Source organism: Penicillium subrubescens (assembly GCF_028828155.1).
Source record: "Penicillium subrubescens strain IBT 31985 chromosome Unknown utg000002l_segment0_segment0, whole genome shotgun sequence".
In the NCBI taxonomy this organism is placed as follows: Eukaryota; Fungi; Ascomycota; class Eurotiomycetes; order Eurotiales; family Aspergillaceae; genus Penicillium; species Penicillium subrubescens.
Window position 1 is genome coordinate 4,215,865 of NW_026643152.1, and position 21,845 is coordinate 4,237,709.

The 21,845-nt window shown below is 49.9% G+C and overlaps 6 protein-coding genes across 6 annotated transcripts; 4 read left to right on the forward strand and 2 right to left on the reverse strand.

The window, feature by feature from the left end:
- Positions 1-2,665: 2,665 nt before the first annotated feature.
- On the forward strand, positions 2,666-4,366 carry N7473_002915 (copper fist DNA-binding domain-containing protein; the record flags this gene model as incomplete). Its single annotated transcript, XM_057148855.1, has 3 exons — positions 2,666-2,741; positions 2,845-3,009; positions 3,072-4,366. The coding sequence occupies 3 exons, from the start codon at positions 2,666-2,668 to the stop codon at positions 4,364-4,366; spliced, it is 1,536 nt and encodes a 511-aa protein (XP_057012509.1).
- Positions 4,367-8,777: 4,411 nt separating this feature from the next.
- Positions 8,778-12,046, forward strand: N7473_002916 (Chitin synthase C; the record flags this gene model as incomplete). The annotated part of the gene is made up of 9 exons (XM_057148856.1): positions 8,778-9,285; positions 9,339-9,700; positions 9,751-9,930; positions 9,994-10,597; positions 10,663-10,846; positions 10,913-11,549; positions 11,602-11,700; positions 11,844-11,913; positions 11,985-12,046. The coding sequence occupies 9 exons, from the start codon at positions 8,778-8,780 to the stop codon at positions 12,044-12,046; spliced, it is 2,706 nt and encodes a 901-aa protein (XP_057012510.1).
- An 853-nt stretch (positions 12,047-12,899) lies between these two features.
- Positions 12,900-13,805, forward strand: N7473_002917 (uncharacterized protein; the record flags this gene model as incomplete). Its single annotated transcript, XM_057148857.1, has 2 exons — positions 12,900-13,241; positions 13,275-13,805. The coding sequence occupies 2 exons, from the start codon at positions 12,900-12,902 to the stop codon at positions 13,803-13,805; spliced, it is 873 nt and encodes a 290-aa protein (XP_057012511.1).
- Positions 13,806-13,951: 146 nt separating this feature from the next.
- On the forward strand, positions 13,952-14,224 carry N7473_002918 (uncharacterized protein; the record flags this gene model as incomplete). The annotated part of the gene is made up of 1 exon (XM_057148858.1): positions 13,952-14,224. The coding sequence occupies one exon, from the start codon at positions 13,952-13,954 to the stop codon at positions 14,222-14,224; it is 273 nt and encodes a 90-aa protein (XP_057012512.1).
- A 1,237-nt stretch (positions 14,225-15,461) lies between these two features.
- On the reverse strand, positions 15,462-17,470 carry N7473_002919 (putative alanine aminotransferase; the record flags this gene model as incomplete). The annotated part of the gene is made up of 3 exons (XM_057148859.1): positions 15,462-15,716; positions 15,778-17,024; positions 17,341-17,470. 3 exons carry the CDS (start codon positions 17,468-17,470, stop codon positions 15,462-15,464), a joined length of 1,632 nt encoding a protein of 543 aa, XP_057012513.1.
- A 799-nt stretch (positions 17,471-18,269) lies between these two features.
- Positions 18,270-19,896, reverse strand: N7473_002920 (proteasome regulatory particle lid subunit RPN7; the record flags this gene model as incomplete). Its single annotated transcript, XM_057148860.1, has 3 exons — positions 18,270-18,462; positions 18,533-19,362; positions 19,432-19,896. The coding sequence occupies 3 exons, from the start codon at positions 19,894-19,896 to the stop codon at positions 18,270-18,272; spliced, it is 1,488 nt and encodes a 495-aa protein (XP_057012514.1).
- Between the last annotated feature and the right edge of the window lie 1,949 nt (positions 19,897-21,845).

Genomic DNA, 21,845 nt, shown 5'->3' on the forward strand with positions numbered 1-21,845 from the left:
AGCTCTCAATTTCTCTTCAGCATGTCTAGGACGGTTTTTAGTTAGGCCTTTCGGGGGACCGACCATTTTGCGGCCGCTCATTCTCTCATATGTTCACGGGCTGATGTCAGATGTCCTTTGTTTTTGTTCAGTGCTTTCTATCGGTTAACGATGGGAGTTAACAACCGAGCTGAAAGTAATTACGATCTTTATATCTTAAGTTCAACACATATATGTAGATCACCGTTGACTTGACGAATGTTTTCTTTCAGTTTGACCACTCCCAAAATCGACTCCCTGGTTCGCCCGATGGCTCTAACGCCATTTGTCAGGTTGATCCCCGATCGTAATTTGTGACCCGCACGAAGGTCATCCTTCGCCCGCTAACTAGTCAGTTAACCAGCGGTTCCTTAATTTAGATTTCACCGAGACCGTACGGTTGCCGTATTTCTCCTCGTGCGTGTATTGTCTTGTAACCGGATGCCACACCCACCAAGTTCATGATTGGTTTGCCGTGGACATTGTTGCATGCGCAGATCAGGGCCCACCGCGCTGGCCGGCGCTAGACCCCTCTGCAGCCCGCCCGAAGCAGGAACGGTGACGCCATCTGACTGCGTTGAACGGCGCTATGACATGCATTACCGTACACGAACTGTAAGTTATCCTGCCGCTGGTCTGCAACCACCACTACGACGGGGGCAGAGTGCAGGTGTGTTCCTTTCTTCTGACATTTTCCAGCGCAGGAGAGAAGACTTTTGCAGAAGGTTCTTACTGGTTCATACGATTTCTGACAGCGCCAAGAAGAGCAGTTGTTCTTTGCACCAATGATCTGTCCAAGAGGTGCGGCTTGCAGGGATTATGGAAACTTCGATCGGACATGGTACCTGAGAAGATCCTGGTTGGCATAATCTACGGAGTATTTCCCCTTGAAACGGCCTTGACCAGGGGTCTGAAAATCATCAAGAGGAAATTAAGCACAGAGTCAGAGATGGTGGTTGAAACACTCTCGACCAGGCAAATGGCTCTGAGCTTCCCAAGGCTTGAAGGGACCAGGTGGTAAGGCTTGGGATGTGCGGCCCCAGATTTGACTAGCGAGATCCATTTTGCTGGTGGGGTTGTTCGTACAAAGGGAAAAAGGCCGTGCTCGGTTACTCCGCCGGAGAGAGAGAAAGAGGAGAAGCTGCCCCAACCTTCAAAATGTATGGACGGACTCTGGTGTTTCTTTTTGCATGCTGCATTTCCTGGATGGATGTTTCTTTTCTTTTGTGCCACCAATTGGTCTGCCTCGTATAGCCCAGTTCATCGGGACCATTCGAGACTCGACAGAGGATAGGTTCTGGAGGATAACACCATGCTTGTTTTTTGCATTCCCTCGTGGGAAGCTGGTAGCAGGACTGAGTTGTTGGGGCTGCATTCGTGTTGCCACGCAAGGCGGTTCCCGTCGCTATGCGGTTGAGTTGGCTGGACCAAAGGATGCATTGTTGCACCGATGGTCTGACGTATGGATGTACATATAGTACATGCCGATGAAATCTCTAAAAGCCATATCGTTTGGGAGCAACGAGCGGCTGGTATCGAATTATAATTGACTTGGGATCGGATGACTTATCTTCAAACCGTCGCTGGTCTGACCATGTCTGAGGCTTTCCCTCTTGATTGTGGGAATTGATACCAGAAAGGAACAAACCCTAACCAGAGCCGTACAAAGAGTCCCGGTTCATTGTGGAGCCTGGCCACGTCCTGGGACTCGAGGTGGAGACGATAGTCCGTAGATTCGCTGGCAAGGAGAAAGGGGGAGTCACCGATAATTAGGGGTCGCAACCTGGCTTGCCATGGAAGAATTGAATCAATTCCACTGCAGGGGATAGGACCAGCATAATCGGAACTAATAGGAGTCCTCGCGGCTGCAAGATGATGAAAGGGTTGGGGGGGAATATGGAAGATTGGATGGTAAGAAAACAAATAGGAAATGGGTGGTTCCAATTCAAGACTTACATAATATATTACAGTGTCTTGTCACAGGCTTGTCACACCGTGCCTTGTGCCTCGCTACGGCCGACTACATTGACCAGCTGCGCAGTGAAAATCCCACTTGGTACCGTCTTAAACCCTTCGCCTCCCTCCTCTCCTCTTTTTCTTCCCTGCATAGGGTGTTCCTTCAGGCTCCTTCATCGATCGCTTTCTATCTTGGCCGCCACTACCGGTACTTGGTGTCCTGTCTCACGGCCGGCGCCAAACGGTGCGTAGGCTTGGTCCCCCTCGAGTTCGCTCTTCTCTCTACTCCTCATCTTCCTTGGGACCCTCTTGCACCTTCAATACTCCCCGTCGATTGACGTCTCTCCGGTTTCGCCCTTCCCTCCTCCCCCCCAGAGGCCAGTGCGAATATCTCCCTAAAACACCCTCGGTCGAACCCAATATCAAAATACCATTATCGCTTCTTGTATACTGGAACGGCGTTCTGTGAACTTCCGCGCATTGGGATACCCTTTCGCCCAAAGATACCCTTTTGTCCATTCTCGTTCAATTCGGCCCTCTTGACGAAGCGGCTGATCTATACCCCCCGCCTTGACGGCTCTTCCCGATCCTCATTGCGATCGGTACTTTCAACTTCAATTTAACCATTCAAACCCCATCTTTATAACCATTTCGCGATTCATCGCATGTGTACCTTTCAATAACCACAGCGATGCTTATCGATGGTGAGAAGTGGGCCTGTGAAGCTTGCGTCCGGGGTCACCGGGTCAGCAGCTGTCACCACAGCGGTATGTCGATCATCCTCCCTCGCTCGCATTGTCCTTGTCCATGGTTCTCTTTGCGCAATCAGCTTCCAATTTCGCGAGACTAACCTGTCCTTTTACCCCCTAGACCGCCCTTTGACCCACATCAACAAAAAAGGCCGCCCAGTCTCTCAATGTTCCCACTGCCGCGGCCTACGCAAGTCTCGGACTACCCACGTCAAGTGCGAGTGCGGCGACAAGAAAAAGAAAACCGACTCGTCCGATTCTCATTGTGACAAGCGAGATCTCAAGCGTGAGCATATAATGTTATGGCGCTGCCGTCCTCGGTTCCCCCATTCTGATCTGAATTTACAGAGGACTCCCTTCACCGCTGTGGCTGTTGCCATGGCCAGCGCTGCATCTGTGCGCTGAAAAAGGAACCGCATCTAGATAGCGTGCCAGAGGCAGGCTTGCCCGTGCCTCACCCGGTTCCTGCTGAGCTCCCTAGGAAACCTCATCTCACGTCAACAAAGTCCGAATCGACGCTGACGATCTTCCGTGACGGTCACCATAAACCCGCCCACAAGCATAATGACATGGCCCACAAGTGTGGATTGCCCTACACAATCCCACGATCACATACCATCCACCACCCCTCCGACATGCCTCGTCGGTCTGTGGACCATTTGCCGTTGACACAGTCGGCATTCGTTCAAGAACCTCTCAGCCTCTCGATGGATCCTCTACCTCAGTCGCAACAAACGTCACAGCATGGTTCGCCCAACAGCGTTCCTTCTGCCGGCACTGACGACATTGCGACTACGACCTGTCTCGAACAAGCCTTCCTGGACAGCTTTGCTACTCCTGCTCTCCCGTCGACGGCCACAATGGACCCGTCCATAGACGGTACCTCCAATAACCCGACGTCCGCCCCTGCCACCATGGACAAATTTCCCCTGGAGCAAATCATTACCAGTGTTCCCCCGCCTCTCGATGTCACGACCTTTTCCACCTTTGCGACTACGTCCAATAATTCCCCGATTACCTGCATGGCTTTCCAAGATCCCTACCACGACCCGTACTTTACTTCACCGGACTCGGATGTGCCTCTCGGTCCGACCGGTACGGGTGCGCCATCAGTCGACTGGTCCAGTTTCCCGTTGTACTCGGATGTCCCTGCTTCTACCAGCACGCAAACACCGTCCTACGCCAGTTTCGACTACACGTATCCCTCGGGCCTGCCTCCTCCCTCGTCATCGGGTGACATCTCCGAGGTTGACGAGTTCGGACCGCTGCCGGGACTGGGACACGCGGGCAATGACATGCACGATCTGCACAGCGTGAGCGAAGCCTCGGACATGGACCACCTCCGCGTCAGCTCTGCGTCATCATTGGTCGGTCTGCCCCAGGCCCAGCTCCTGTCCTCCAATGACCTGGGATCGATCAACATCGATGATTTCCTCAAGTCCGCAAACGAGTCCACCGCTGCGCTCGAGCATCAACTGCAGGCCACCATGGGCATCGATCCAAAGCCCACTCCCGCGCCAGAGCTCTACTCTCTGTCGCAGGCGCCGGACTCGGTACCCATCTGGCCGGCTAGTCTCTTTGATACGACAGGACCTGCGTCGCCTCTGGAGGGGGAATACTTCCCCCAGTCGTGGGCGCAATAGCACTTGGTTGATACACTCGTTTGGCAAAAATCCTCTTGTTCTACTTTCTTCTTTTCCTCCCTGGGGTTCTTCCGTAGGATCTATGGTCCTTTCTTTTAATATGGTCCATGGGTTCTGCGGTCAGTTCTTACCACCACCTCCACACCGTCTTCATGACCTTGATGAGAGATGATGATAAATGCCTGTCCTTTTTTATATTTTACCGTCACTTGTTTTACTAGCCAGTCTAGATCTTCTCACGATAGCATTTCAATCTAGAGGGAATCTGCGATTTGGAGATATACGTATCTGGTACTTGCAGTTGAGTTGCCCATGTATAGGAAATGTTTTCTTACTTCTTTGTTGTACATGCTTAAGTGAACAAACCAGGTCAGGATTGATATTCTATGGCTCGATCTTAATGATTCCGACCAGTTAATCTCCAGAAACAACTCGAGAATATATGTACAGGTACATGTCCTCGAGTTATGTATCGCTACCCATGTAACCTGGTGGTATGTATGCACATCAGACCCTATGTACTCCCCAGCCAGCCACCATCACAATACTCACCGGAAACACCACATCTGTACACCGCGTACTCCGTACTTTCCATACACAATATATACCCACCAATAATCACTCCGTACATATGTATGGGCTCTCAGCCTTCCTAGTTCCCACAATGTAAACGCACCTTATTACTAGGAAGTTCCAGCAACCCTTCACATCCAAAAACCATATAACCGATTCCCTCGATCTACCCCACACTCAAGTCCGTCGCACGTCCGGGCAGAAACTCCCGAGCCACAAACCCGGCCCGCTACTACTTCCTCCCATGTCCATAGGGTTTCACAACAGATGTAGCGGTGTGGCCAGGAAACATGCCGAACGGACCAACCCCGGAACTAGATTGACACTTTACACTACTGTATATAGTAAGTTGGCTGAGCTAGCTGCCGCTGGACATGCGGTTTCGGATCTGCGCAGAGTAAGCAGGATTTTTGTGGCTGCAGGGTAGTTACATGGAGCAGGATAGTGGGATGCTAGGAAGTGGGTGAAGAAATTTTACGGCCGATCTCGGGCGGCGTTGATGGATGGATGTGAATGCCTTACTACATACTGGCTTGGTAGATGCACGGTCCTGCTCTTAGGTGAGGTGAGGATTAGTAGGTTGATAAGATAGGATGGCTATTGCATGGAATAAAATTGTTTATGATTACTTTTTATTCGCCAGCTTGATTGAATATTCTTGTAGTTCTTCTTTTCTTTTGATTCCAGTATTATTATTGGGATTATTCTTTGCTGAATACGATTCATGATGAATGAATCCATTATCAGAGGGGTAGATATGGTAGACATAAATAGCGGTGAGCAGCCTCTCAAGACCAGGTTTATCAGGTTAACCTCTTCCCATGACCTGAATTACCACGACATTGAGTATCAGTTTGTGAAGAAACCCCGAGTTCGATCAGATGAGCTTCGGTCCTCCCGAACGACTCTCTTATTCTCTGTAGCTGCCGTTTAATATACCAGAACCTTAGTCCTCGTATTTTTCTGCACATTCTTTCTATTAGAGACAAAGCCACAAAACCCTCAACCTCGTACAGAACATGCATCCTTATTACGTACTTGTAAAAGTCCTTTCCCCAGCAGGTTGGATGAACCAAGTAATGGATTGAATACTATAGCCATCTTCCGTACTTCTGATCGATCCGTTGTATATACAGGCACCATATACCGGCGTAACTCACCTGAATCTACCGTGACGTATGCTGCACATATCTATCTTGTGCTGCACCTGTCTTGCTGGTCAAGCCTTATCTGCATTGTCTTGGCTAATGCTTAGCTGTGCACGGTCCGTGGTCTTACAGGGATTGCCCTTGTTCTTGGGGTTGGAAATGGTTGTAAGATACGGTCTAGGATCTGCGGTGGATGATTGGATCGTGACTTAAGGCTGGGGATATTATATACACTACCACAGATGGGGAGTTATGCGTCTACGTCTTCTATATGTACCCTGATTATGTTGTGCGATACTACATATGGAATTGGGCTCAGCTGAATGAGAATGTAGTACCTGTGATTGGAATCATACCCAACCAAATGTCTCATAACTTGCCCTCAAGTCGGCCGAGATCAGTGGTGAAGCAAGGGATGAAATAGAAGATCTAACAAGACAGGACCGCACTCGTATTTCTGGTGTTTGTATTACAGACGAGACACGTTAGACATGTGCCTACTCGGATCAATCGGCAATTTAGCATACCAACCCCTGGTAAGTGCTGGAGGATAGATACCGGCACAGACGAAAGTAGATTATGCGGGCATATCAACAATGAGTTGGATACTAGCTCTGAATTGCTAAAAGCCCCCCGAAATGGTAATTTGAACAGATTCAAGTACAGGACCTATCTTGGCGAACATATAGTACATCGTGCTTTGGGTCCCCAGTTATCTTTTGTGTTTCGACAGTAGCCAATTCATCCCTTTGCAAGATCTCTTGACGGGTTCATGACTTGTGCGACTCTCCCACCTAATGTTGCTTGTGGAGGTAACATGCCCACAGGATAATATTTTGGTAGTATAGCATACTGTGAAGTGTGGGGAGAGGTAAGGTCAACTGGAAATTGAAATTCTCGGGTGATTTCTCGGGGCTCGCATCACTGTATACGTCAGTTCAGCGACGAAGCCCCTCTGTACTGCCAAATTCTCTCCGAGATGATACATGACACACCTTCGATAGGCCAATTTGCGAACCAAGGTGCACCTCCAACTTATAAGTACGTCTGATGTTGCATACCGCAAAGCTTGACACAGGTCTGGGTTATAGAGTATGAGAACTCCAAATATCTGCTGTAGGACAAATCACCGCAATCAACGGGAATATCTTCAGAGCAAATTTTGCGCTGAAGATTTGCCATAGTGCGTGTCTATGTCATCCTCCTGATCAGTTGCTTTCTTTTTCATGATTTTGGACAGCTCTGGGTTCCCCTTAGAGCAATTATTTGAAGGGACAAGAAAAGGAGAGAAGCTAGGCTGACTCAACCAGTATTTGAAATTCTTTTGGTACTGCCTTCCCCATGATCCTGATTTGTAGGCAATAGTTGGTCTCTGCAATAGATAGATCATCTCCACCTGATGGGGCAAGTCGCTGTAGCAGGTGCGTTGCACCATTTCCCGGGGTTCATGTTTAGCACCTGATTCTAATGGGCCTTTCGCGAGCTTGCTCAACTTGAAGCACTCACAGAAACTTGTGGTGTTAGAGAGAATTATCAACATCCAGGGCTGCGGATATGGTAAGAAATTTTCATGAGGCGTGTCGTGACAGAGAACGAGAAAGTGTACTTTCCTTGGCTAAGGGTGGGTCCCAAGTTAGAAGCTGTGCTATCAAGCACAGTAAGAGGGAAAAACTTTTAGTCTTCTGAAGCAGCTGCAGGTTTTTAGAACTGCGCTCGATATATGACGGGTTGAACCAGATACGTACCAGATGAGTTTCGAGGTTTGCTCCAGACCGAGATACCGCAATACCCAACAAGGAAACGGAGGTTAAGGACAGATTCAGCCAAGAATTTCGTTTTGTTATGATGATTTTCCCGGAGATTGAATCCCTATTTGTGTAGACAGGATCATCACGATCCAGGTTGACTTGGACTTGCATGGATTTGGGCCCGGCAAAAGGCAAAGGCTCTGCTAATGTCTCTGGCATTGGATCAAGAAAAAAAGTCACACTAGTGACTCCAAGAGGGTAAAATAGAACCAGTACGCTCGGGGGCTTCATTCAAATTAAATACTAAGACAGCTGGCGTGGTTTTGGAGCTGAATCAAGCAACCTAACCACCTAACCGAAAAAATATGCCAAGACTCCCGCCGACTATGGTGCCGACGAGAAATACAACATCGAGGGAAACCTGTTCTTTGAGAGTCGGCAAAATCTCATAGGGCCAGCTCTAACAACCAATAGGCCTGAAATTTTAAGCCTAAGGTCCCCACGCTGAAAAGCTCCTGCGATGGTAAAGTATATCCAGACACTTTCTTCAATGGTGGATCCACCGAGTAAAAATAGTCGGGCATTTACTGAATGCTGATTGGCTCATATCCATATCCGATCCACAAAAGAGGATGAACAACTATAGAATCTAACCGGCCTCTTACAAAATATTTCGGAACGAGGGTCCGTAATAATTTATGAATGGGGCCGGTTAGATGATATGTCCACCCAAAATCCTCCAAGTCACCGGTCGATGGCCGAATACCCCAATTTTTTTGTTCAACTTTACTCTCGGCTTAGAGCATTATACCCTTTCCTCTATCCGCATACACTTACGACTTACTTTCGTTCTTGCTCTAAGAATCAAGAGTTCCTTGCACAATGGATCCCACATGCAGTTCGAATCAACTACCTCACAGTCCGCCCAACATCGGTCATTCGATGGAATGTCCGCAACCTTCAAGCGTTCGTCCAGCATTTCGCGTCTTCCAGTTGCCAGATCTGGCTAACACTTCGAATAAGCAAACCCTCGACTTCGAAGACCTGAACCATGCCAGACAACCACCAATTTCCTCAACCCAGCTGTCTGGATTATATAGGAGACTAGAAGAGCCCGCAGTACGATCCCAACGTCGTCATACTTCACCATATCCGACTGGTGCCCCATTTGGAGTCTCCTCGTCCGATTCGGGACAAGCAGATGAACGATCCGTCCCACTTTGGGACCATGTCAGTACTGACATCGGCTCTACAATCTCATATCACTGGGCACAACATCAAAGGATCACCTCGGGAACTTTGCGCCGATATCCGACTCGTCGGATAAAACTGGTGCAAAGGACAGTTTTGAGCGTTGATTACCCAGTTCCAAGTGCAATACGGAACGCGGTCCAGCCAAAATATCGAGATCTAGAAGGCAATCCTACTGCGGAATTTACTCACATGCGATGTGAGTGAAATTTCTGTGTTCTCTTCTAGATCTACTTATCTCATTTCAGATAGACACAGCGGCCACTTGTGATCCTGATGAGTTCACGTTGCAACGTGGATACAATCTTCGCCCCTCTATGTATAACAGACACACCGAGATAGTTATCGCGATCACCTATTACAACGAGGATAAAGTTCTTACCGCTCGGACATTGCATAGTGTCATGCAAAACGTTAGAGATATCGTCAGTTTAAAGAGGACCGAGTTCTGGGATAAAGGGGGTCCAGCGTGGCAAAAGATCGTTGTATGCCTTGTTTTTGACGGTATCAAACCATGCGATAAAGAGACACTAGACCTTCTTGCGACTGTGGGAATTTACCAGGATGGTGTCATGAAACAAGATGTCGATGGCCGAGAGACAGTGGCTCATATTGTGATTACCCCTTTCCTTGCTTTGCGCTGATCAGCTTTGACAAGAAGTAGTTCGAGTATACCACTCAGCTCTCGGTCACACCAACGCAGCAATTGATTCGACCATCGGGTGATGAGCCTACCAATCTTCCACCGGTACAGATGATCTTCTGCCTCAAACAGAAAAACAGCAAAAAGATTAACTCCCACCGTTGGCTTTTCCATGCGTTTGGGCGTATTCTGAACCCCGAGGTATGCATTTTAATCGATGCGGGTACCAAGCCAGGACACAAATCCCTACTTTCACTGTGGCAGGCCTTTTATAACGACAAGGACCTCGGTGGGGCATGTGGTGAGATTCATGCATTACTTGGCCACGGTTGGAGAAACGTCTTGAATCCCCTAGTAGCGGCACAGAACTTTGAATATAAGATCTCTAATATTCTCGATAAACCACTCGAGAGCAGTTTCGGCTACGTTAGTGTTCTTCCAGGAGCATTCTCTGCTTATCGCTACAGAGCTATCGTTGGCAAGCCCTTGGAGCAGTACTTCCACGGCGATCACACGCTATCCAAGAGGCTTGGCAAGAAAGGAATTGAAGGCATGAACATCTTCAAGAAAAACATGTTTTTAGCGGAGGATCGTATCCTATGCTTTGAACTTGTGGCAAAGGCTGGCTGCCAATGGCGCTTGAGCTATGTAAAAGCTTCAAAAGGAGAGACTGATGTGCCCGAAGGCTTAGCAGAGTTCCTAAGCCAGAGACGCCGCTGGCTGAATGGCTCTTTTGCGGCGAGCCTTTATGCAACAATCCATTTTGGACGGATCTATAAGAGTGGGCATAATCCAATTCGCCTGTTCCTCTTCCACATCCAACTAATTTATAATATTGCTCAACTTGTCATGACATGGTTTTCACTTGGTAAGTGACTCACTTCAGTTTGGGATTCTTGGGATGAGTTGACCTAACCAGGCATTGATGTGTAGCATCATACTGGCTCACTACCTCCGTCATCATGGATATTGTTGGGGTACCGAGCGCCGTGAATCACTTCAAGAGTTGGCCGCTTGGCAGCGAAGTGTCGCCAATCCTGAACAACTTCCTCAAGATCGGCTACTTGGCGACTCTCTTGCTTCAATTTATACTGGCACTTGGAAATCGACCGAAAGGGTACGGTTTAAAGTTTCAGAACCTCGTTAAAGACCATGCCGTTTAGGACTGACAAGTATTCGCCAGATCAAAAATCCCATACACACTTTCTCTAACCTACTTCTCTATTGTTCAAGGCTATATCCTTGTTTTAACCTTCTATCTGGTTGCACAGGCATTAGCCGGCAAAAATTTGACATTCGACACACATCTCGGTATCGTTACATTCATCGGCACCTTCATCGGTTCAACGGGTGGAATCGTTCTAGTCGCCTTGATCTCCACGTACGGCATCTACTTCCTTGCCAGTTTTCTCTACCTTGATCCATGGCATATGTTTACATCATTATGGGCGTATGTACTGGGTATGCCTTCGTCGATTAACATACTGATGGTGTACGCATTCTGTAATTGGCATGATGTGTCATGGGGAACCAAAGGTTCTGATAAAGCCGAGACGCTCCCGTCGGTGCAGACAAAGTCAAATGATCAACAGACATTTTTTGAAGAGCTAGAAAAGCCCCAGGAGGATATCGATACCCTATTTGAGCAAACGGTCAAACGGGCCTTGACGCCATACCGACCTCCTAATGAAAAAGAGGAGGCCAGTTTGGATGATTCCTACAAAGCCTTCCGAACTAATTTGGTGCTCCTGTGGGCATTCAGCAATGGCCTCCTGGCGTATTGCATCAATAATGCCGGTCTAGATCAGCTTTGCTTCACGGTATGTTGTGCATGTGGTTGCGTCTACTAGGTGCCAGGGCTAATTCAAGCAGACAACGTCGACGCCTCGCACGGCAATGTATTTCAGAATTATTCTTTGGGCAACTTCAGGGCTCTCTATCTTCCGCTTCTGTGGCGCTGTTTGGTTTTTGGTAAGAACTGGTGTTCTATGCTGTTTTGAGAGACGGTGAAAACTTTTCCTTTTGGGGACATGTGCCAAAAGTTGTCAATCTATGTCACCTCTTGTATTTCCAGCATGGCGCTTGTTTTAATTCACTTCCTCATTTTACATCAGGGGAAGTTCATGAAAGTATCTGCCTCTCGTCTTCCCGAAGTCAAACGTGTTCGGGCTGTAGCCCAGGCGGGTTTGTGATTAGCATGAATGGTTCGCAGGTACGGCCCACTACTCAAATTAGACATCTACTGTATTTAAAAGGTTTCCACCATAAGGCCAACATCGAAAAACCTCCTATAAGAAGCGCACTAGAGGTCGAATAGGGGCTATTTCGGGAGCCTGGCAACCTGCAGCCTGCAGTGTCCCAGCCACCATGCCCCTGGTGTCATCTCTAATCACTTACCAGGGCAGGGAATTTCAGGTGCGGAATTCAATTGGTGGATGCATGGGCTAGCGGCGTGGGAAGGGGCCCAGGCCTCAGCCAAGGCTCAATTAGCTCCTAGCCTCTTGACAGGCCTCGCTGAGCCTCATTCGCGACACACAAATCCCTGCAACGGGGGCGACCCCTGTTTGGAGTTGGCAAAGCTCGCGGGGAAAGGTCTTGAGAAGGAAGAATACAAATCCACTGCATGTAGACCCAACTCCAGTACTCTGTACTTCATGTTAAGACAGCTCCCGCACGATCATTTGGAATCTACTCATGGAGCGATCGGACTCAATACTCCTCCGCACTATCACACAAGGGAATCAACACTAGTATGCGGCACTTCACCCTGATGAAGAAGAGACAGATCATCAAATTCGGAAGAAGCGACCCAGTGAAGAAGGGATGGGCGCTCACAATACGCCATCAGATCGTGATCCGTCGAGAGTGACTCCGATGGGGAGCGAGACTTCACTCAAATCCACACAAGAAGAGCATGTAGCAGAAACTGCAACGAATGAAGGGAGGCCAAAACCTGTAAAGATACCCTCGACCGAGCTGTATCGTTCGGGTTATATCCTATTCCTGGTACTGATCTATATTGGCTTGGCCATTTCCACTTGGGTCATCACCTGTTCCTTGTCCTTGCGTCCTATCACCACAGCATCCTAAGGGCCATTGATCGGCAACGGTAGCTATGTCCACCATGAGTTGGGCTGGTATTCCATATCTCTGTACAACAAGAATCAAAAATGGTACCAAGCCGGGAGGGTTATCCAGGCGATCGTGAGTGTCTTGACCATTCCCTTGACCTCGGCTGTTGCTCGAGTGCCGCGGTCATCTTTGTTCAGAAGAAAACTTCTCGCGGTGGGCTCAGCATGAGGCAGGTGATCACTATTGCAGACAAAGGATGGACCGATATTCCAACATACATCAGGGAATTTCCATTTTTCGCCACGAAAGGTTGGAAGCGGTATGGAAGCTCATTTCTGCTGTTGACTATCTTCGTCAATCTTCTCAGTTCGCTCATATCGCCTCTGCAAGCGATATTTCTGTCCACCAAGACCATCAAGACTCCAACATACCCTTTAGAGGTTTTTGATCTCCTTGACATTCCAGATCAATAGAGAAACGCGGATTACGCAGATACAAACTTGATCGTGGCCCTGACTCGTGGCGCCCTAGAGTCGACAACCAAATTCCAGCGGCAAGCCCAGCTCTGGAAAGGCGCAAACGTATCTTGTGTCCTGGATTCACCCGGGTGGAATATATCCCAGTCATGTACACGCGGAGGTGCAACTTTGGGCGACATCCTGCATCTGGAAAATCCGTTCTTACCTCAACTCCCAAGCGGCTACAGCTCTGGCCTTATCCAGCAGTTTATTCCTCGTATCAATTCCACTGCGCAGTATCACAACATTTCTGCCGACGAATTCCCCAAAGCCTGTGACAAAATCGAGGGTACGTTTTTCGTCGATTACTCCCGCGTGAATAGGGGGGAATATGGAATCAACTGGGCGTGGGGACTCCAAGCGTGCATGCCTTTTGATCTCACGCATTCGCCATGGAAATCTACCCGGGATCGTCAAGATCTCACAGAAGAGCTGTCCTTGAATGTAACTGTGCTGGATGATTATACCAATTACGTCGAAAGCTGAGCTTTGACACGCAGATCCCAGTCCTCTCACAGAGAGGCTTGATATAGATTTCCCTCATCCTCGGCTTGGATATCCTCATGCTGCTTTCACTTGCGGTCTATGCAACCTTCACGCCGCGCTGGACGTCGACCTTTGATTCATTTACCATGACGAGGATGGGTGCGGCCATTGCTGAGAATGTGCCCTTTCTCGTTGGCAGGGAGAATGATAAAATCGACGTCCTTGATAAGATCCCGGGATGTGTGGGGGATCAATCAGACGAGAAGGATATGCTTGGGAAATTGGGCCTAGGAGCTCCAAGACCCTTGGATTGGCAGAAGCATAGAAGATTTGAAAGTTATGACAGAGATCCCGGACGGATTTTCAAGCTTAGGGAAATCAACGCGATCTACCAAAAGGTGTATGAGGAAGGGAGATGAACCATGCAGGTCTAGTACCCTCAAGTGGGCACACTTAACCCCTCAGTGGAAACTATTGACTTTTTACATGTATCAGAATACGAATTGAACAAGCAAAGAACGAGGACAAGCCCTGAAAATTTCATTCGTCCATGGTTAGTGTCCTTGCAATTTATTCACCATCTAAGGTGGTGTAAACAAAGTCAGGTATAAACGGATGTGGCTTTGAGGTAATCCTCGTCGACGATACCAACTGCAAGCCAAAAGCAAAGATAAAGGTCTCCGAATAGGGGAATCGAGCCCCTGGCTGTCGTGTGAGAGACGACGAGTTGAGCCACTTCACCAATTCGGATGGGCTTGTTGAAGAGAGCGTAAATCGTGGAACTATGAAGCTATGTGGTTTATCGCTCTCAATATGAGAATTCTGGGTTGATTCAGTCCACCTTGGATTACCGGATCAAGACTTGCCTGCTTAAGATCCGTGGGCATTAGTACTTGGACTGATCTTCTAATTAACATTAGACCGTGGACCGGTTTCAGTAGGAACGACATTCTCTCTTTGATAGCGAACATCGAGTCCATCATCAAAATAGACCATACCGTTGAGGCTCGGCAGAAGCACAGTGAGCATTTGCTATCTTTCAATTGATCCAGATGGACACGAGCCACAGTTAGAGCTACATAGGTCAACATGATTTCTTTGGTTCGAATTCCCCTACATACCCAGGTCGATAACCGGTTAGTTAGGTAAAGCAAGGTAATCCCGATAGCTTTCTTGACTGCAATCATCCATCCTCGTTCACCTACTCCTAGATCTCAACACTCGAAAATCATACCTATCGTCTCATGCCACTTCTACGCCTACGGCCATGTCTACTCAAAACACGAGCGAGGCACCCCGTGAAGTCCACCTCAATACAACACCAAAACTACGGAAAAGAGGGGAAAATCGTACATAAAAAGGATTCAATGCATGTATTCTATGGTGTGGTATCAAAATAGCCCGGGCGAATGCAACGTCCCGACAAGTCAAGTCAAGCCTCGCCTAAAACCCGCAAACAAACACAACCCGACTGGACTGGTCTCATCTAACGACATGACACAAAATGCTCAGAGTCCGCAATTCGCAATTCGCAGTCCAAAGCTTCAAAGCTCAAAGTTCAAAGCGCAAAGCTCGTCATGAACAAAAGAAAGAAGAAAAAAACGTCTAGCATAACTCGTAATTTCTGTTCTTCTCTTGCTTTATACACGTTTCACTTCACCGGTACTGGTTCATGAACTCGGAGTGGAACTTGACGATGCGCTCGACCCAGTCGGTGCCGGGGGCCAGGAAAGTTGTGCGGAAGTGGAATGTGCCCTCCTTCTGGCCGAAGCCGGAGCCGGGGACGGCGCAGACGCCGGTGGCGTCGAGCATCTTCAGGCAGTAGAACTCATCGGCGGGGCGACCTTCGGCCTGGGCGGCTTCGATGGCCTTGGTGGGGAGGTTGATGGTGGGGAAGAGGTACATGGCGCCCTAGTAGTGACTGATTAGCTGATATTCCAAAGAGGGAGGGAGAGGGTGGGTTATTAAATACCTGAGGCTTCTGGCATTCAACACCCTCCATGCGCTGGAAAGCATCATACAACGCGAAAGCACGCTTTTGCAAACCATCTCGAATACCGTTATACTCCTTCTCGTAGAGCTCGAAGCTGGGGTCACCAGCGCGAGGGGGGTTGACCATTGTCTCGAGCAGGCACTGTGCGACGACCGGCGGGCACAAGCCAATGCTGACGAGCTTGTAGATCTGCTCCTGAACCTGCGGGTCGAAACCGACCAGCTCGAAGAAACCACCGCGGTGGCCGCACTCGCCGACCATACCTTTGGAGGTACTGTGGAAGGAGACCAGCTCTACGGCGTCGTACTTGCCGGGCTGCTCCTTCTGGAGCTGGCGCAGGCGCTTCTTGAAGGAGACGAACTCGCCCTCGAAGACGTTGGTTTGGTAAACCTCGTCGGCCATGACGACCAGCTTCTCCTCGGCAGCGACGTCGATGACCTTCTTAATGTCATCGGCGGTCAGGGAGGCACCGGTCGGGTTACCGGGGTTGATCACCACGACGGCGCGGACGTTGGTGCCAGCAGCCTTTGCCTCCTTGATAGACTGGGTGATGGCACTGACGTTGGTACCCCACGACTTCTCCTCCTCCAGCAGGTATGGCACGCACTGCGCGTTCAGAAGGGCGAGAGTAGCGGTGTACAGCGGGTACTGGGGGATGGGAACCAGCACGCCGGCATTGGAGTCGTTGCAGATAACATTGAGCAGGGTGCTGACACCGGAAGAAGCACCAGCAGTCAAGAACAGATCTTGAGGGTTGGCGGCGAAGCCATCACGTTCCTCAATGAACTTGGCAACGCTCTTGCGGATACCGGGAGCACCTTGGCTGTGACTGTAGGCACCGACGCTCTGCACGTTGGCCAACAGGGTCTGGGCACGGTCGATCACATCCTGCTTGTATCCGAACGAGGTCTTCAGGGCCTCGGGGTTCTCGAGAAGCAGCGGGTTCTCGACGAGACTGAGGACTTGACGGAAGAAGGTAATGGGCTTCTGGTCGAGTTGTTGGGGGTTGCCAATGTTGGCGAAGATAACGCTGTCGAAGGGCAGTGACTTATCACCATCGGCCAGACGCTGGCGGTACTCCTCCGCCTTGACGGCCAGCTCACCACGCACGGCGTACTTGGCAGCTCTAATGTGCGGGTTGATGTTGTCGATGTTGAGGCATCTGGGCTGGGTCGTGGTCAGGGTGCGCTTGGCATAAGCGACAGTGGTTTGAGTCATAGCGGACACTGATGGGGCCCCCGAGGTCAGTGTTAGTTATATAAATGTAATGATATGAATAGTTGGTTAAGCAGGAGTGAGCGAGGTATAAGAGGAAGTGTGAAGAGTGTATAGTAGTCGAGGTCGAAACAGGGAATGTCAAGTGAGCCTTTTTCACAACAAGGAAGGTACGATCCCGGTGAAGCAATTCGAAGATGGAAAGAAGCAATGGGACGTAGTCATACGATATAGCAGCGGAAACCGCGCTTGAAGAGGGGGTGGAGGGGGGGAAAATCAATGCCCCATCTATATATAAACGCAAATAACGCAAATCATCCCACGTACCTGATCCAGCGGAGAAGCCCCCCGCAGCGCCGCCAGCGGTCGGGCGAAGTAGGAGGCGGGCATTCGGCCGGGTTACGATCACCCGCGGAGAGGCCCGCACACTGGAGGCGAGCTTATATTGCCAGGACATGACGGGGTCAGACGATCAGACTGAATCACGAATTGATCGAATCACAGTCCTTGATAGGCTCGTGCCTTGTTGTTTATTGACTCGGGAGAGAGTGTTTGCATATTGGGGAGACGAAAAAAAGTCCGCCCAGGGTCCAATTGGGCGGTGAAGTTTGTGAGTCAGCATTTGGATTTTTTTTTCCTTTTTCCCCACAAAGTTTGGAGAATGTGGAGGCGTCTTTCTATCGGTCGAGATGCCGATTATCTACAGTCTGGAGATGATGATAGGACAATTCTACTATCTCCTGACAAAGGGGAGGGGGCTGAAGAATGACTGAACTACTGGAGAATATCCGATATGCATGAAGTATGGAGGTTAGCACCCTACATAACAAGACTAAGCCACTATGGAGACTTCGTCATAGTCGATCTTCTCCTCGGGAAGCCTCCCGTTGCCCGATGAATTGGACTCCGGTCTCGCCCCCCATCGGGCCCTCCGGAGCCGCCCGATATGCGGGGGAGCTGGGATCGAGATGAAAAACGAGCTGATATCTCTGGATCTCATTACATAGCTTGTGGAAGGATCTATGGAAGGTATACAACCTTCATCGAAGACAACATCCCAGCACAGAGTGGCTTGTTAGCGTGCACATATGTATTGTATAGCTGGGTCTATCATTCTACGGTACAGTACATGAGACACGATTGGATCACGTTAGATAATATTTCTGCGTTCAGACATGGACGGATGGTGGTATCACCGAATCATCTCTAAATAAAACAAAGTCTCTGCTCCAATTAAAACCCCCAATGTATCCGGGTTAACTGCGCTCACTGCCCCGCAGGCGGACAGCCTGGCCGTACTTCTGCAACTTCGTGATCAACGCATCACCGTGCTTGACCACATCCGAGTACTGCTTGTTTTTATCATCGGGCCGATTGGTCTCGATAATCCCGTTGACCCGGTCGATCGTGCAGGCAATTCGGTTGCTGGAGATGAATTTCGCCAAGTCCCTAAAATCGCGCAAGTTAGGTAATGAGATGGCACACCGACGATAACCGCCACGGGAAGAAGAAAACATACCGGTCCAAGTAATCCACTGTCACTCCAAAGTCATTCGCCATACTGGTCAGGCCCACTACCCGGTAACTCTGAAGGAGCTGCTGGTAGGCGCGTAGACGCATCTCCCGGACGAACCAGGCCCGGTGCTCATGCAGGTACCGGTCCTGGGTCAAGAAGTGGTCCTCCACAGCTGCAAGGGCCACGAAGAACGAGCGGTAGTTACCATTATACAGACTGTTGACCAGGTTGGCCAGAGGAGAGAAGTCCACGGGGGCTTCATTCTCTGCCTGCTCACTCGAGCCGGTAGCCAGGGTGGTTAGGTTAACGACGGTAGTGGCTCCGGGTGCTGGAGTCGACTTTGATACCGTCACGTCCTTCATCTCCTCATCCAGAGCACCAGGGCCCGATGAGACCTCGCCAGACAGCGCGGCCAACTGATCCTCTCCAGCACCCAGGATAGCCTTGATCTCGGGCGCATCCACCACCTTGGCCTTGAAATCCACCCGCTTCAGGGATAGAGATCCCGCTAGCACGGAGTAGATGACCAACGAAGAGTAGCTACAGAGCTCATAGCTGGTAAATGTGGACAGACTGTCAAGGAGAAGGGGAGCGGCGAGGCTGTATGAACGGCAGGTGAGAAGGTGCATGCCCTTGTAGGCCTTGAGGCGATTCCTCCGATCCCAGTCACCACCGCTCTCTACCAAAGCCTCCGCACGCTCAATAGTCTTCTTGACAAACACGCGGTCACCAAAGAACAGACCAATGCGGATCATGGCGAGCACAAGATCAATCTTGGTGCCGAGGAAACCGATCTTTTCGAGGAGGGCTTCGTGCGACTCGATAGCTTTGTCCTAGAAATTTCAATCATCGTTAGACAGGGCATCCTAAACGCATATTCTCCAGCATCCTCCGCTTCTTACCTTATCTCCAACGCGAGCCCAGAACTCAGCCCGTTTCCCCCGTGCAGCCTGAACTTCGGTCTCACCAGCGGCCTCCTCTGCCTCATCCTCCTCCTTCTGGATACCCTCCAGTTCCTTCTTGTTTTCCTCAACTAAGGACTGGTAGAGCTGCTCATCCCAGGGAAAATCAATCTTGGATGACGTTCGGGCCGCGAGCATGCTGGAGGTGATGAGTGGCTTCGAAGTCCCTGCATTGTGAGGGTGCGGGTGTTGCGTCACACCCTCGCCAGAGTTGTTCAGGATGCCTTCGATAGGGTGGGCCAGGTGGCGGTAGAAAGGGGCCATTTTACGCTCGGTGATCGCATCTTGCAGCTTCTTCAATGAGGCCTGACGGGTGGATGGATTGCATGCAGGGTTGGAGAGGTTGAAGACATGCTGGGCGAGGAGGAGGTCGGGGTACTTGATGTACTGTGGATCAGACCCCATGATTGCGGATGGGGACTGATGAATGCGACGATGACGAGAAAGAAGGGTGGAGGGTAGAGAGACAGGGAGGTGTTTGGATGGGATTGTTGGATGGCCGGTGATGCATCACGTAGCTGGTTCCTAAGCTCAGCTGGGGGGACGTTTTTCCGGTGCCGATGACTTGGCCCTGGATTAGTGCCTGATTTATCAGGCTGTAATAGTCACGCTCCGAGGCCTTGTTTTGGTTGCTCTTTTGACTTCGTACATACTTACTCGATGGCCACTTCACTTAGCTTTTGACATTTAAGCTCCTCGCTAGTGACCGATTGCGTTGCGCTTGTTCTGCACGGCTGGTGATCGCCCTCGTTTCCCTGACTTGGAGCCGTTTTGGACTCTGTTCCATCCCCACTCACCACGTTTTCACTGTTGATAGTCGCGTGCCTCTTATCCTAGGGCCCTTGCAAGCCTTTGTGGTATGATTTCTCCGGTTTTTACGGGGAGTATATGGGAGTACACTAATTATGATCCACCAGTCAACTCTCATGGATAAGAGAGATTAGACTCGCTATCTATTAATCGATCATCAGGAACTGGGCAGATACTCTGACTCGCTCAGCATTTGAATTCCTATACTAATTTCCCACGGTGTACAATGCACCTTCCAGAAGTAGGCAACCTCCACGATTGCTAGTGTTGCAAACTGACACTCCAAAGCCCAGGAGCATAGGATGTCCCACGTGTATGTTCATGACCATCTTGGCAAGGGCCATCTCTGTAGGGCTGCTTGGGCTGGAGCCGAACCCCGTAGTCACTAGTTTGCAACTTGGTTAGTACAGTTTCAGTACGGAGCACCCGAAAGTACGTGAAAGTACCTCGATTACTTCCAAGGTCTTTTGAAAGTTCCACCTTTGCTGACCGGGAGAATCCTTAAAAGCATCATAGACCAATCGAGTAAACCTCGTGGCCTTCTAAGCGTGGCTATCATGACTCGCTGTCTTGGAATCCCAACCAGGCACGTAAATTTGTCTGTTGCTGTTCTCTGGAGGATTCACCGTTGTTGTGGTACTTACTGGTACCTTCCATCCTCCACCACCACCCGCCATCCTCGGCGCCCCTCAAAACGCCACGCTCCACTTCTCTCCCGAAAGTTTCAAATCCTCTTCCAGTCTCCCCAGTGGACGGCCGATCGAACCTGTCTTGCACGTGCATCCATCGTTGGATCCCAGCACACGAACCCAAGTTCTTAAGACATCTTTGGCTTACGCTTGACCTTAGGAAAGCACACTGTGGCTTGGATCGCGTTGCCTGGATCGGTCTTGGCTTGCGTATTGACCACTCTGCCGATATCAGATCATCGGCCTGCCGAGACTCGAGACAGCAAAATGCAACCCTCATGCCTTTCAGCTTCCAGCCAAGACTGGGATCACGGAAACTCCGTCAGCCCCGTGAATGGCCGCGTGTGATAGAAATTTGCATTCTGATTGGTGCTGCATCCTGGAAAGATGAATGCTTAACCGGATGGAGACTCGGCGCATGCCCCACACTGTACGGAGAAGACTGGACTGCGTTTCTACCGTTATCCCAATTGGTGGGCGCACGAGGTTTCTGGAGAGAGAGGGTTTGTATGTACTGTTAGTACGGAGTACTGTTAGTTAGTCTTAGTTCCTGTCGTAGTCTGCTTCGACTTGCTATTCCGGGTTAGGGAATGCCTCGTGCCCCGATAGCTGAGCCAAGATTCACTTTTTTTTGTTTCTTGTCTGAGATCGGCACGCCCCCAGCCCTACTTAACTGTTGGCTTCACGCCTTCTCTTCGTCTTTCTCCCCGCTTCCTCTTATTTTTTTCCCACCGCAGTACACCCTTCGTCGCAACTCTGCGCCTTGGTCCCCAGTCTGTCTGTTGACATCCACTGGTCCAGTCCTCTTTCACTCGGCCCTTGTCAACACGCGATCATCGTTCACACCCGGAGGTG